General features: G+C 58.7%; 1 protein-coding gene across 3 annotated transcripts in view; it reads left to right on the top strand.

Annotated features, from left to right (window-relative positions):
- The window catches only part of FRMD5 (FERM domain containing 5), a 112,730-nt gene that overhangs the window by 75,104 nt on the left and 23,484 nt on the right, over positions 1 to 14,142 (top strand). For 2 of the 3 annotated variants that reach the window (XM_075159647.1, XM_075159649.1), the window contains exon 2: positions 11,561 to 11,665. The exons of the other annotated variant lie outside the window; for it this stretch is intronic. In XM_075159647.1, coding sequence (XP_075015748.1) covers positions 11,561 to 11,665 — 105 coding nt within the window. The remainder of the gene's footprint in view (positions 1 to 11,560; positions 11,666 to 14,142) is intronic. 3 annotated transcript variants of the gene reach the window in all.

Genomic DNA, 14,142 nt, shown 5'->3' with positions numbered 1-14,142 from the left:
CCTGAAGTCCTAGCTTCACCCGTGGCTCCGAGAGCATCTTCCCGGGGCTTTTTATGACACTGAGGCTCCTTGGTGTTGCTCAGTCATTTCTGGAAACAGGGGTTTAAGCCTGCAGCAGACTCGAGCATGGCAGCCTTTTGCTGAGCTCTCGCTGCCGGCCGGGTTCTCCATGTGTTGGAGTCGGGGGTATCGTGGGCAGGGTGGGTGACCCCCGCGGCAGGGTCCGGCAGCCCGGCCGAATGCGTCCCGGGTGCCCTGCCTATGTGGAGCAAGTGCCTCAGCTGGTGCAACAGCAGCAAAATAGCCAAATAATAGTAAATCAAGCTAGTGAATAATAATAATAATAATAATGCTTCTTCCTGTGGCAGCGGAGCAGGGGACAGGGAGAGGGACAGGGCAGGACTGCAGGAGGTGCAGGAGGAAGGTCTCGGCACCTGCGTGGGAGCAGTGGATGGTGCAAGAGCTGCACGGTGCCCTGCCCTCCTAGCCCGCTGGGGAGCGTGCCGTCCCCCCTGGGGACACCGGCCGACATTGGTGGGGGACCCTCCGGGCTGGCGCCGAGGCTGCTCCGGCCCCTCTGCAGCCCCTCCCTGGGGTCCGTGGGGAGAGAGGGGTCGTTGCAGGTGAAGCTCCCTGCTAGAGGCCGGCAGGCGTGAGCGCTCTGCTCCAGGTGTAGTCACAGATTTCTGAGCTGCTTGTTCCCTGTCTGGAAATGAATATTCTCAGGCATATTTTTGCCCATTTCCTCCTCGTACTGCAGCTCAGGTGAGACGCCGGCTTGCTTTGAGGGCTAAGAGAGCTGTCAGTTAGGAGGACTTTGCCCGGCCTGCAAAGCGAACATTAACTTTGTCCGAGGGATAATAATCCCAGGCTCATACAGTACAATGCTAAATTTTGAAAATGAAGCATTTAAACTACAATATTGGAATCAAATTGCTAGCGAAAATCTCTTCATGTTGGCTGTGGAGCTGGTGGGTCTTTGATCTCTCCCAGCTCAGATGTTGCTGCCAAAGAGACAAGCTTAAACCTCACTTTGTAAAATAGACTTTTTTGACAGTTTCCTTTAAAAAAATAATCTTCTCCTAAGCTCAGGAAGCAGGGAGGAATGGCCAGCCCCACAATGAGATTTCCAAACCAAATAGCGCAGAAAGAAGCCGCTTTCAAGTGCTGCTATTTCTTCTGTAAATCCTGTGCCTAATCCCCAGAGCGGCTGTGGGGTAATGCGCCGTGTCAGCTCCAGAAGTGCAAGTGCTGCGGTGGGGCTGGGGGTCTGGCAGGGTTGGGGCTGGCGGTGGCCAGTGCTGCTCCGGCCGAGCCATGTTTTCCTGCAGCCCTGGGGCCGGTCGGGCTCCCCCGTCCCGCGGGCTCGGGGTGCTGCTGCTCGCTGGGGTCCCGGCCGTGCCCTGGCACTCTGCAATCAGCCGAAGCGGAGCCGGCTGGTGTGGGAGCTCAGCCCAGCAGGTTGCAAAGCCCTGGTGCCCCTCTTCAGCCCTGCTCCTGCTCCTCTCCAGTCCTTTTTGGCCACATCCATGGAGCAGATCCAGCCCTCCCCGGGCACCGGGGCTGTGAGCCCGTCGGACGGGCTGCTGGGGGCTCTGAACCCCCTTTCTGCCCTGAGCCGCTGCAGCCTGGTGCGGTGCAGCCGCCTGGCGCTGCCGGAGCCGCGGTGCTGGGCGCAGCGGGGGAGAGCTGCCCACCAGTTTGCGTGGAAGGAAACGCAAAATTATTAGACGTGAGGGAAGAGGGAATCTGTTATGAGGCAGTTTGGAGCGATGTCAGATGCTCTCTGGGGTGGTTGATTGGGCCGAGGTGCAGCAGAGCCGTCACTGCCACTCCCCAGCTTTTCCCAGCCCGCGCTGAGCAGCTTTGAACTCGTCTGTGCCTCTGGGCATCCGACCTGCTCCTCTCTCCCTGCGCACGGGGAGATGCGGGATGCCTCGCAGCTCCTGCTGACGCATTTTCCTTTTTCCCCTGGCAGGAGGTGGAAGGCCTCAGCCCCCCCAGCCCCTCCGTTTCACTCCCAGCCCCCCTGCAGCCCGTGGCCACGGGAATTGATTTCCCAGGAGCTTCCCCACCACGCAAGGCATGCATCATGCCCGCTGGAATAATACAAACAGTCCTCTGCTTTTCCTTTCGATCTGGAGTGAGCGCACTTCCAGCATCTCCCCATGATCGCACCTAGTGCTCGTCTGCCTTGCAAAGCCTCGGCTGTGAAGTGAACGTGGCGTTTGGGGGATCAGCTGCTCTCTGCAGCCCCTCGTGCTTTGCTGGGCTCCCCCTGCCATCGTCCCCTCCGCCAGCTCCGGGCTCCCGGCTGGGGCAGGACCTTGTGAAGTGTGAGCCGGTCTGGTTTGGCGCAGGGTCAGAAGCTGTTTCTTATCTCAGAGCGGAGTTTTGCAGCACGACCACGCTGCGGAGACGGGAAGAACCTGCCTGCTGGGGGATTTCTGAGATGTCCCGTGCCGCGAGACCGCTGGGTGTAGCAACGCTCGAGTGAGTCTGTGGTACCCAACCCTCGCCTTCCCCTTGCAAGAACCACACTGAAGGTTGGCCGATGGAGGTTCTCCAGCAGCCATATCTGCTCTCTCCGCCACACGGCAGTCCCCCTTGTGCCATCCCCCCGGCGCAGGGCCGTCGGCAGGACCCGGCTGGCTGTCGGCAGGCTGCGGGAAGGGGCCGGGCTGGCTCGGTGCTGGTGAAGGGGCTGGTTGTGCTCAACCTCATCGTGCAAACTGGCCTTGCTGGTCTGGCGTTGGTCCTGGAGGTGGCAGGTTTGGGTGGCAGCGGTGCTCGGGCTGATGTGGGAAGCTTACACTTTTATATGGCTTTGGGCTCGGTGTCACGTGATACCCGATTAAGAAGCTGGAGTGAAACAAAACCATCATGGCACGTGATAAATGGTTTGAAAAACAGCTGTGCTACTGGTCTCTACAAGCAAGACTTTAGGACAGACCTGGGTCTCGTCCTGCAGTGCAAAGCTGTCCCTTCCCACAAATTCACGCTCCAGAGCGTGGCTGGAGCGCACGGACGTGCTGCTGGAGAGCTGCCGTGCTCAGTGGCACAGGGAGGTGAGGCACACCATTCATTTTCAGATGAGCTGCTATTTTTAAATAGCTCTCTTTTTTTTTCCTTTTTTTTTTTTAGCTGTGGATGACCCTAATTTTGGCTGAGGAGCTTAGAAAAGTTAAGAATGTAAGGTTAGTTTAATCTTCTTAAAGTTTAAAAATCATCTGGGATTCTTCTGTTTGATAGTGCTGGAGGCGTTTACTTCCCTGTAGAAACCTTGTTTCTGTTTTGCAGTAGATCGTGCAAAACTCTTTTGCAGTAACGGGTGGCAGGGTTCAGCATTCTGCACTTTCCATCTTCAGAGACTTTACAGATGCTGACGCTGGGCACGGCAGGGCGCGCGGGGGCTCCTCTGCCCCGCGCCGGGAGGGGAACCACGATGCTGGGCTGGCAGCATCCTTGCTGCCATGCTGCAGGTTCTAGGGCCAGATGGGTCCCAACTGGAGTTGGTTGAGCTCTGTTGAGAAGCAGACCCTGCACTCCTCAGCACAGGAGGGTTCCCGTTGCCGAGCCGTGGGACGGGTGCATTCGCCACCAGAAAATCCCGGCAGAATCTCCCTGCTGTCGGCACAGCGCCGTCCTTCTGTCCCCCTGTAAAAAGGGATCATAAAACTCTCTAGAAGGGCTCATTCCCAAGGCCACTGACGAACGCGGCTCCTCCCCGAGCAGAGAGCAGTAAATCTCTGTACGAAGCTGTGGATGACGTGTTAATGCTCCTCGGGTACCTCGTAAAGATGCTGCGGGGCTGGACGGCTGTGAAGTGCGGGTCGCGATGGATTCCCGGAGCCGGCACCGCTCCTCTCTCCGGTGGCAGCGTCCCCCTCCGCAGGGCTTGTCCCTCAGCCAGCTCCTCTCCTCCGCGGGAAGGAGCCCCCCGCTTTGGCCGTGCCCTGGCCACGGCAGGCAGGGCTGGCAGAGCAGAGCGGGGCCTGCACCCAGGGCTCCGGATGAACTCATGAGCGGCAACCTCTGCGTGGGGCTGGATGGCCGCGGCGTGTCCCGGCGGGCTCCGCGTGTGCCGCCCAAGGGCGGGGGAGGCCGGCTGGGCACAGGGCAGCGAGCGGGGCTGCGTGCGGCTGCTGCGGCCGCTGCCACCAGTGCACGTAGCTGTAGCTCAAGGCGATGCGCACCCCGAGCCTTTCCAGCCCCAAATCGGTCTTGTCCCAGACTCTGTCCCCAAAACCCTAACGAGCTCAGCCGGTCTGCAGAGGACCTGTGGGGCTGTGAGTCGGGGTACTGGGATGTGCTCGGGGCTCCAGAGGTCCTGCAGAAACAGGGACTGCCGGGAGATCTGGTCCCAGCACCCACGGCCAAGATCAGGCAAGAGGAGGATGCGGGGGCTGAGCTGAGCGGGGCCGGGCCCCCAACAGCATCTCCCCGCGCTGCCTCGCTGCCCTGCAGCACTGAAACCATTCGGGTTCTGCTCGTGCTTAGGGGCGATGCACGGCACGGCTGCAGGGACCATCAGAGAAAAGCTCGGGTCTGTAGATTTTCTGCCTGCCTGTGCCATAATGCAGCCTTCTGCGAGCAGTGGCGCATCTTCATCTCGTTTAACACGAGACTAAGCAAAATTAGGGACTATTATGAATCAGAACAATTCAGTGTGGTACGTCACGAGTGACTGGCAGTCCGTGTTATCCTCCGCAGCTCTGCGCTGGGAGCAGCAGCACAGCATCAGCACGGCCGTGCGGGCTCCTGGCACAGGCACTGCCACTGCACTGCCTCTGCAGAGCAGCCTGCGCCGGGATCGCTCCTTGTTGTCCTGCTCAATCTCACGACTGAAATTAGTAACAGCGATGCACCACCCTACAGCATCCAGGTGTGTCTGGGACACGATGCTATGCTTAGCTGCTCAAGTTTTTAAACGTAACAGAAGTTTAAGGCAGAAAAAAGTCATTAGCAACTGTCAGTATTCGGCAGCAAATAACTTTGTGTGGTGCAGGTCAGCTTAGCGTGCGGCGTTCCCAGTGCGTGCGAGTGGGGATTGCAAGTGGTGCAGCTGGCAATAGTCTCTCTGTTAGACTGCTGTACCCTGAAAGGCTGACCTCAAAAACTTGCAAACCTCAAGACAGATATAAGTTTTACTTTATAAGAACATATAAAGATCAAAACATAGAATATTTAAGCTGATGTTATGCAATAGACAGCTCTTTTAAGTTGTCATTTGTAAAGACAGTTCAGATAATTTCCTGAAAGACATACTCATAATGATTAATTTAGAATATGTTTAATTCAAGTTAAAGACATCAAAGAGGAAGCGTTTCCCCCTGTAATGCTGTTTGCGTTTTTACACTTTCACTATATTCCATTGGACTGGGGGGATGTCTGATTTGTCCTTTGTTGTGATTTCTCTGTGTTGAAATCGCAGAGGAAAGCATTATGCAGACGTTCCTGCTAATTCGGGGCATGGGTAGGGAAAGGGAGAAGAGCCTGTAGCAAATCCCTGCAAAACCAGCTTTGGGAGGTGAGGAGGGCGTGATGCTGGGGGTGGCGAAATCATCCCCTCTGCGCTCCTCGTCTAGCTAGGAAGGTTCACACTTTCGCAGCTTCCTCCGGCGTTTCTCGTGACTGTCGTCTGTAACAGACTCTGCTGGGTGTGAAAGTTCAATTAGCACGAGTGGGACAGAGCCCACCTTGCCGCAGCGCGGTGAGCAGCGCCTGGCTGGGGCTGCCTGCGCGGGGCCGGGGCAGAGCTGCCAGATGTGCCACGCGCCGCCGGCAGCCCAGACCGCACGTGTTGCGGCAGCTGCTGCGGTTGTAACAGCCCTTCAGGTCTAATTTGGAATAATTTACGAGTATGTCTTTATTTATGCAAGTTCTGTTATGTGGTCAGTTGTTTTAACCTCTGTGGCTGTGTCAAATGTCCCTTGAGTTCAGCTGCAAAGTAATCTTTTCTAGGGGGAGAAAACAAAATCAGCATTTATTACTATTTTCTGTATAATGCGGGAGGAGGTCCCGTCTTCCTAATGCACCTAACAGCTGACCTGGGACGAGTGGTTCGTGCCTGACAGGCGAGCGAGGTCGGGTGTTTGTTCTGCAGCTCACAAGGCGCTGCTGCAGTTTCTCTCTTCTCAAGCTCCATGTTGCTGCTTCAGTCCTCACTGAAGAAAATGAATATTGTTTAATGAAAGAACAATAACTTGCTCTAACTCGGGAAAAGTGATTTGGATTCTGGCAGGTTTCGTTACTCCTTTCCATTTTGTGCCCTTGTACCTGAGCCGGGCGCACAGCCTGTCCCAGGCGGTGGTTGTGTTTGACAGTGATGGATGATACAGGCAGACTCAATTAGCCTATTAATAAAGCACGATCTAGGCCACGGTTTTCCAAGTTCGGCACCTAAATTTGTATTCAGACTCATAAATGAGCGGCCTCATTTCCCGAGCTGGTGCCGGTGACCACCGCGTGCTGGCGAGCCGGCCGACAGCTCCCCGCTCAGCCGAGCTGGAGGCACGGTGCTGCGCGTCCCCGGGCGCAGCTGCAGCAGGGCGGTGGGCGAGGGTTCTGAAGGGACCTGGTTTGGGGTGGGAACGGGTGGGCACCGCCGCCACGGTCTCTGCTGGGCACCGTCTGAAGATGCTTCCCGAGCTCGGGGCTGTGCCAGGAGTGGCCGTACTGTGGGCTGCGTGGGAGCTGCTGTGCGGGTGCCCATCCTGCATCCCGCTTAAGGACGTGGTTCAGTGGGCATGGTGGTGTTGGGTTGATGGTTGGACTTGATCTTAGAAGTCTTTTCCAACCTTAATGATTCTATGGCCGCAATGCATCGAAGCCTCGCGGGGCTGGTGCCCAGCCTGCGGCTTTGCCAGCGCATCCCTGGCCGACGGCCCTGGCTGCAGGGCTGCAACAAACCCAGCTGGCCTGCGCAGCCGCGGGACTGACCAGCACCATTAACCCCGCCCGGTGAGGGTCCAGCGTGCAGGGCAGGCTGCGGCTGGCGGCAGCTGAAATACGAGTTTTGGTATCTGAGTATGGAAATGGGAATCTTTCATTTTTTCCGATGCTGGGTGCATTTGGACATCATAGCAAGGGTAAGCGGGGGCTTTGCTGTTTGGCCTGGGGAGGAGGAGGGGGGGATGCAGGAGAGGAGACAGGCAGAGACGATTCCTGAAATTTCAGCTCTGCGCTGTCAGAGCGCTGTTCGTGTCAGCTGGCAGGACTTGCTGCCTGCGGGGAGTTCTGTTTGTTTACGGTCTCAGCATCTCCCAAGGCCTGGGATGGGTTTTGGCAGGACTGCTGCCTGCTCAGCTCCAGCCCATCTCCCCAGCCGTGCTGTGGCTGCAAAACGCTTCAGCTGCCTCCGTGCAAACTCTGATGGCACCACTCTCAACGCTCTCCTGCTACTTCACCTTCCTTCTGCCCAGAACAGCTGTCTCAAGTCTCCATTTCCACCACAAGAAAAGTTGCTTAAAAACTCAGTAATAAATTGGGGAAGAGCGTGAGTCAGCTGAGCTGAGCCAGGCTGGGATTGACTGTGGTGCCCAGCCAGAGCCGTCCCCAGCTGCAGGCTCTGCAAGCAGGCTTTTGGCTGCTCCGCTGTATTTTAACAGCAGGGTCTAAAAGCCCAGCGCCATTTTACTTCGGGGTGAGCCAGGCGAGGTTCGGCGAGCCTTTTACTGCCAGGCTGCAAGGTCGGGCTCCTCCGCCTGAGCGCAAGGGCAGGTTGCTGTGCCATGCCAGCGGCAGGCAGCCTGGCCGGCACGAGGACGCTTGTCCTCCCACGTGCCAAGCAGCCTTGTGGCCCCGTGAACTGGAGTCCTCAGCTGCATTCCCTTGGGGTGGTGGGTGTCCGGCATCCCCCCGAGGAGCTGCAGTCCTGGAGCGGGGTGCTGACCCACGGCTGCTGCGCGGGCAGCATGAGCGGTGGGGCAGGTTCTGGGCTGGGGCAGGTTCTGGGCTGGGGCAGGTTCTGGGCTGGGGCAGGTTCTGGGCTGGGGCAGGTTCTGGGCTGGGGCAGGTTCTGGGCTGCAGCCCCGCAGGCGTTGCGGGTGCCCTCAGGACAAAGCAAAGAGCCGGCACCGTGGCCGGGGCTGCCTTCGAGCTCTGGCTTTCAACGGCACCTGCAGCTGCAGCCGTGGGAGGTGGTGTTGTATGCAGTGGCTTCTCCAATGCTTCTCCGTGGATCCTCTGTGATCCCTCCCGAGGGATTTGCTTGCAGGAAAGCAAAAGCTTGCTGTTACCCCCAGCACAGTGAGAGCAAAGCCGCAGACCTGTTTATTGGCCCAGAGAGGTTTTACAAACCACGGAACAGAGGAGCTTTGCGTCCCGTGGCCGCAGCCGCAGCCGCCGGTGTGGCTGGAGCAGAGCCGAGCCGAGCCCACTGCGGCCGCGCCGCGTGCTCTTGCGGGGAGCAGCTGGCTGCTGAAACTGCGTCTCCAAGCCGTCTTGACTGCTCAGACAAAGCTCTTCTGGAGTCAGTTTTCTCTTGCGTGTGCAGGCAGCCCACAGGGACACGGGTACAAGGCTGACGGAGCAGGGCAGACGACAGATCCTCTCCATTGCCTCCGGGTATTTTGGGGACACCACCATGCAGATGCCATGAGCGTAGAGCCGGGCTCCGAGAGGTGCAGGTGCTGGAGCGAGGGGAGGGCTGGGGTACGACCGCGACGGCACCAGCCCCGGGGCAGAGGGTTGGGGCACAGTCACCAGCAGGATTTCCAAAGGAGGCTTCACATTGGCGATCGCTTCGAGACCGTCGTCTTCTGGGAGCAATAGGGCCCGGTGAGCACCCACTGCGCCTCAGCTGAGCTTTGCTGGGCAGCGCCGGGCTCTTCCCTCTGCCGTTCCGCCTGGCGCGGGGGCTGTCTGTCCTTCTCCTTCCTTCTGTTTGGGTGCAGCTGGAGCGGGCACTGCACGCCCCGCGTCCCCCCCAGCCCTTTCCTCTGTGCTGCACAGCCGATTCTCCTGCCGACTTCTGTGTGCGACTGCCCAAACGCTCCATCAGCCCGTTGCCGCTGGCCGGGCGCCAGCGCTGCAGCAGCTGGGTGGGCAGGACGGGCTCTCCCCGCGCCTCCGCCTGCAAAGGCAGCGTTTGCACCCCGGGAGCCGGGGTGGCCCCTGCTCCGGCGGGTCACCGCCTCGCATCGCCCTGGTGCTGCCCTGGTGCCTGCCAGGCTCCAGCACCAGCGCCGAGGGCAAGTCGTTTTAGCAGCTGCGTAATTGCAGCCTGAACTTCATGACTCTCCAAACGAAGCACTACTTATTTAAAATGCAGAGACATTTGTCATACCGTACCAAGCCCCAGGAACGCGCGGGGTTCCCTGATTGCTCAGCCTGTGTCTATGAGTGATTATTTGATCAGATAATGCACGTGCTGAATGTATTTGTCGGGAGGCGGAAACCTGTGTTATCTGAAGGAGGCAGCGCTGGCTGTCAGGAGCAGCCTTTGATCTGCGGAGATGCTGCGCTGTAAAGCAGGTCTCCCGTCGACTGCAGCGCGGCCGTTCCCGGGCCCTTCCGCAAAGCCCAGAGCACGGCTGAGGGGCCAGATCCTGCCAGCGCATCCCTGTCAGCCCGGGCAGCTGGGTGCCGTTTGCTCTGCCGTAAAGGGGCAGAGACAGCAGGGTCCGAACGATTTTACTTCTTCTCCCTCCCTGGCCCCAGGCGAGGCAGCAGCACCTGATTTAAGCTTTTCAGAAATAAATAAAATACTGGTTTTGATCCCAGACATGACACAGACTGAGAGGACCCCACTCGCAGCAAGCGCTGAGCCTCGGGGGGCGAGACCACCGCGGAGGTGTGGCTCTGCTTGGCACGGAGCCGCTGCCCCCGGGACGGATCCTGCGGGCAGCTCCACTGAGCAGAGGTTTGTGAGTTAGTGGGGTGTATCTGGGTTCTGGTCCGCGAGCAAAATGTTGTGGCGGTCGATTACAAATTGGATGGAAAACTTTGGAGTAGTTAAATTGCTGTCATTTCAGGGGTTCGACACACAGCGTTGCACAGCTGTACGCTTGGTCTGGGTAAGTCCCACTGGGGGTGAATCAGCTGTCGGGGGGGCTGTACGGCCCCTGGGGGTGCGATTCTGGAGAGCAAAGGAAATGTTGAACCAGGAGAGCCTCGGCGTAGCTCCTTATTCTTCTTGGCTTCTTGATGCCAAACCTTTGGCGGGTAGGAGAACCATTTCTGGATGGAGCGGTGATGATCTTTTTGGCAGAGGGGATGCACAGCCCATCTCCGGCAGTGACCCCCACGGCTGGATGAGCTGTGAGTGGGGTGCCAGGGAGCTGTGAACAGACTGACTGCAGCCCCGGGGCTGTGAGTGGGTGTCACCGGGGTCCTGGGGCCCTCGGTGCTCTCATGTGCTGCATTTCACACCGATTGCAGGAAGGACCACGGCGTCCTGGGCCAGCACCACAGCGGAGCAGCCCACGGCACACAAATTCAGCGTGTGCTTCAGTCTCTGCAGCGCTGGATATTACATCTTTAATAATTTTGAGATGTATCAGATTTTGTATCTATAATACTTTAAAATTCCCCATTAATGTTCAGTCTAGCACTGTTTGTGGGTCGTACTGGCACACCGGACCTTATAAAGCTGTAATTCTCATTGCCCAGATGCTCCCGCTCTCTCCAGGGGGGGGTCTGGCAGCACAGGCTGGTCCTGGAGAAAGAATAAACCCGTGGAGTCCCTCTGCCACAGCCCGCAGCCATGCAGAGCCCCAGGGACAAGGGAGGGGGAAGGTTTTTTCCTAAAAGCTCAAGAGCAGGAAAGGGCACAGAAGAATTATGCTAAAAATAGGCAGGCCAGCACTGGACTCGCGCTGTAGTGCCAGACCAGGGAAAGACTTTAACAGAGCCAGGAGCGAGCGAAAGCAATGAGCTGTGCCGTGCCTACGGCGAGGGAGCGCACAGGGATCACAACAGCAGCAAAGCTGCGACCTTGCTGATCTGAGTGCCAGGCAAACAGACCCCGAAATTCACAGCTTCCCCGTCTAACGCTTCACTACGACTCGAGCTGCAGGGTGATTCCCAGACGGACTCTGACCTTGGTCACGGTTTTCTTTATGCTTTTAAAATACCCCGGGTGTTTTGTGGCGTTCAGGCTGTGTTTGAGGCGGTTGCTGTTCCGCTGACCCGCTCGCGCGCTGGCTCTCGTCGCGCTCTCGCCGTGCGCTCCCTCCAGGCAGCTTCGCCTCCGCAGCGCTGCCAGAGCCGCCTGGACGCAGATTTGTTGTCCAAGCCAATGGGGGTTTTGGCCGATGCTGCGGTCTCCTGCCAAGCCCTGGGCAGCCTCAGCGTCCTGCCTGGGTGCGAGCCGCAGGTCGGGGACGGGGACGGGTGCACTATGGGGTCTTGCTCCCGGCTGCCCCTCAGGTGGGATGGGAGATGGTTTCTGAGCTGAAAATATCGCTGGTGAAGCGCAGGGGAAGCTGGTGGCATTTGCACCGTCCTTGGTGTCACCTTACAAGTTCCAGGCTCTTCAGCCACCCGGCATGCCCCAGCTCCTCTGCTCCACCGCCATCATCCTGCCGCTTTGTAAATGAGTTTCTTTGTCTTGCAGAGAGATGCCAAGGGCCAGTACCTGTTCGACCTTCTCTGCCACCACCTGAACCTGCTGGAGAAGGACTACTTCGGCATTCGGTTTGTGGACCCCGACAAGCAAAGGGTGAGAGCCCTTCCTGCCTGGGCTGGCTGTTGGGGTTTCTTGCAGCTCGGTGGTATCGGACTTGTCCTTGCTGCTGTGGCTGAAAACCAGAGCGTGAGGCAAATGGCTGCAATAAAATTTGTTTTAGGCCGTGATGAGGGGCTCTTCCCCAGCGGTTCTCCCCCTCCTGCTGCTGGGCAATGGGTGCCCTGATGGGGTCATTGCTTTGCCCGCGGGAAGGGCATGTACTCGTGGCCCCCTGAGCACCCGGGGAGCCCCCCTGCCCCTTCCCACCTCTCCCGCCAGAGCCAGGGCTGAGTCTCGTGCTGCAGCCCCGGGGGGGGCCAGGGTGCCCCCGGGCTCCGGCAGCAGCAGCCGCAGTGTCCTGGTCCCGCTGACGCGTCCTCGGTGTCGGTCGGGATGCGCGAGCCGGGGGAACTCGTGCGGCTCTCGGATCCCGGCACGAGCGGTGAAAGCACCTTGCGTTTGCCGAGTGAGAGGATTTGATACTGTCGCAAAGGTGAAGAGGGAGATCTCCTGACATGGGGTTTGCAAGAGTATTTCTAGAGGAGAGTCGTGTTTTAACACCGAGATTAGGCCATGCGACAGCTTTGTACCGAGAATCCGAAGACTTGTGCGTGTTGCCTCGGGCGGTGAAGAGTGAAACCAGACACGGGAGCGCATGGAGCTGGAGCCCCCGCGGCAGGACCTGGTCTGACCCGGCAGCGCAGCTCCCCGCACGGATCTGTGCACTTGAGGTTTGTGAAGGAGAAGCGCTGTGAACGCACTCGCAGGCGTAGCTATTAATAACAGTCTTGTGTCGCACTTCCTGCTGATCAATAAAAGCCGCCATCACAAACAGTCTCTGCTCCCCGAGGCACCTTCTGCGGGGTCTGTTATAGGGAGCAGCCGCTGCTGAGCAAGGAGCTGAGCCCCACGTCGCTGCCGGCAGCCGGGGAGCTGCTGCCTGCGGTGGGACAGGGCCGGTCTGAGCCCCTCGCTCCCCCCTTCCAGGGGCACCCACTGACACTGACGTGGCTTATCTTGCCCAGAGCAGTAGCTTCCTCTTCCTCATCCTTCCCACCTTGCTAAGTTGGAGCCATCAGGGAGCGCGAGATGCTGCTGCCTCTTGCAGGGTCTCTAGACCATCACCCCCCCACATCACCAGTGCCCCCCGACTTGTGTTTTCTGGGCTCTCTCCCTGCCAACTTCTCCAGCCTTCTCCCAGATCTGCCTCCTGGCCGTCGTCGTCACGCTGGGGCACGACCTGATGGCCGGATTTGCAGTGGCCGTGGAGTGGTGGCTCTTCAGCGCTGGAGAGGAGCATTTTTCTTGCATGATGCTGGCGGATCGTTAACTGCCGCTCCACTTGTGCCAGCTCTTTGTTTCCCTGCTTTTTGGTGAATCGCCTCTTTAAACACATGTAGAAATAAAACCCTGTGCATAATGCGTTATTATGCATCGTCCCTGTGGGCATGGCCGGTGGAGGGAGAGCGCAGCTGAAGTCTGCGCTCACGGAGAGCTCCGCACGGCGCTCCGGAAAACCCCTCGGCACAGTCACTGCGTGGAGGAGTGCGTTGGGGTATTTTTCTCGGAGCATCTTCTCTTGCAGCAAACAACTGGGCAGATGGAGAACGCAGGATCCGTGTCTTGTCTGAGCTGGTGCAAGGAGAGGACGTTTCTCTGCTGTCGCGTGTGGTGGTGTCAGTGTCCGGGGCCAGATCCTGCCCGGTGCTTCTCCTGCACTCTGCTTGCAAAGCCCAAAGCCGGCAGCAGTGAGGAGCCCCCCTGGGAGAGGGGGAGAAGGACGCGGAGGCACAGCTGGCACGCTCGGCGATGCTGAGGACACTCCTTTTACCGGTGCTTTGCTTCTCCTGGGAATAATCCGATTCAGTGCAGGCCACGAGGGTTGAGGCGAGAGCCATGGCTCCGCTTTGAGCAGCATCCCAGGACGGGACTGCTCGGGGCGGGGAGACCCCTCCACATGAGAGCCAGTCCCAGCCTGCAACTCCTGGACACCGTGGCTGTCGAAGAGCTGCCTGGGTTTAGCATTTCCTCAGCTGGAAGTGCTGCTTTTAAGCCTGTGGTGAACTAAGCTGTTGCTTCGGTCCCTTATTTCTGAAGCACAAGTCGCTATTCCTCGTTGAAAGCGTGCTCTGCCCCGTGCCTGACCTGGCTGGGAGGGGCCGGGGGGCACAGAGAGCGGGGCCGGACTCTGTCCTGCCGGGGCTGGCAGCCGCAGCCGCAGCGCTCGTGTGACGTGGGAGAGGCGGCTGCTGCAGCCCGCAGCGCGCTCCAGGCACGGCTACGGCTCCTGCCGGGAGGGCACGTGGCAGTCATTGAAAACCTCTCAATTTTTAAGCGTGGCGCGAGGAGCCTGTGCACTGCCCCGGGGCTGCTACAAGTGAGAGGCATCTGTCGAGAGCAGAGGGCCACAGGGAGCAGAGATGCTGAAAAGTGAAGAAAAAGAGGGAAAAAATCCTCCCTCCTTGTCCATC

Source organism: Calonectris borealis, chromosome 11 (assembly GCF_964195595.1).
Source record: "Calonectris borealis chromosome 11, bCalBor7.hap1.2, whole genome shotgun sequence".
NCBI classification, from domain to species: Eukaryota; Metazoa; Chordata; class Aves; order Procellariiformes; family Procellariidae; genus Calonectris; species Calonectris borealis.
Note: the sequence above shows the minus strand (reverse complement) of the source record. Positions and strands in the feature narration are given on the sequence as shown.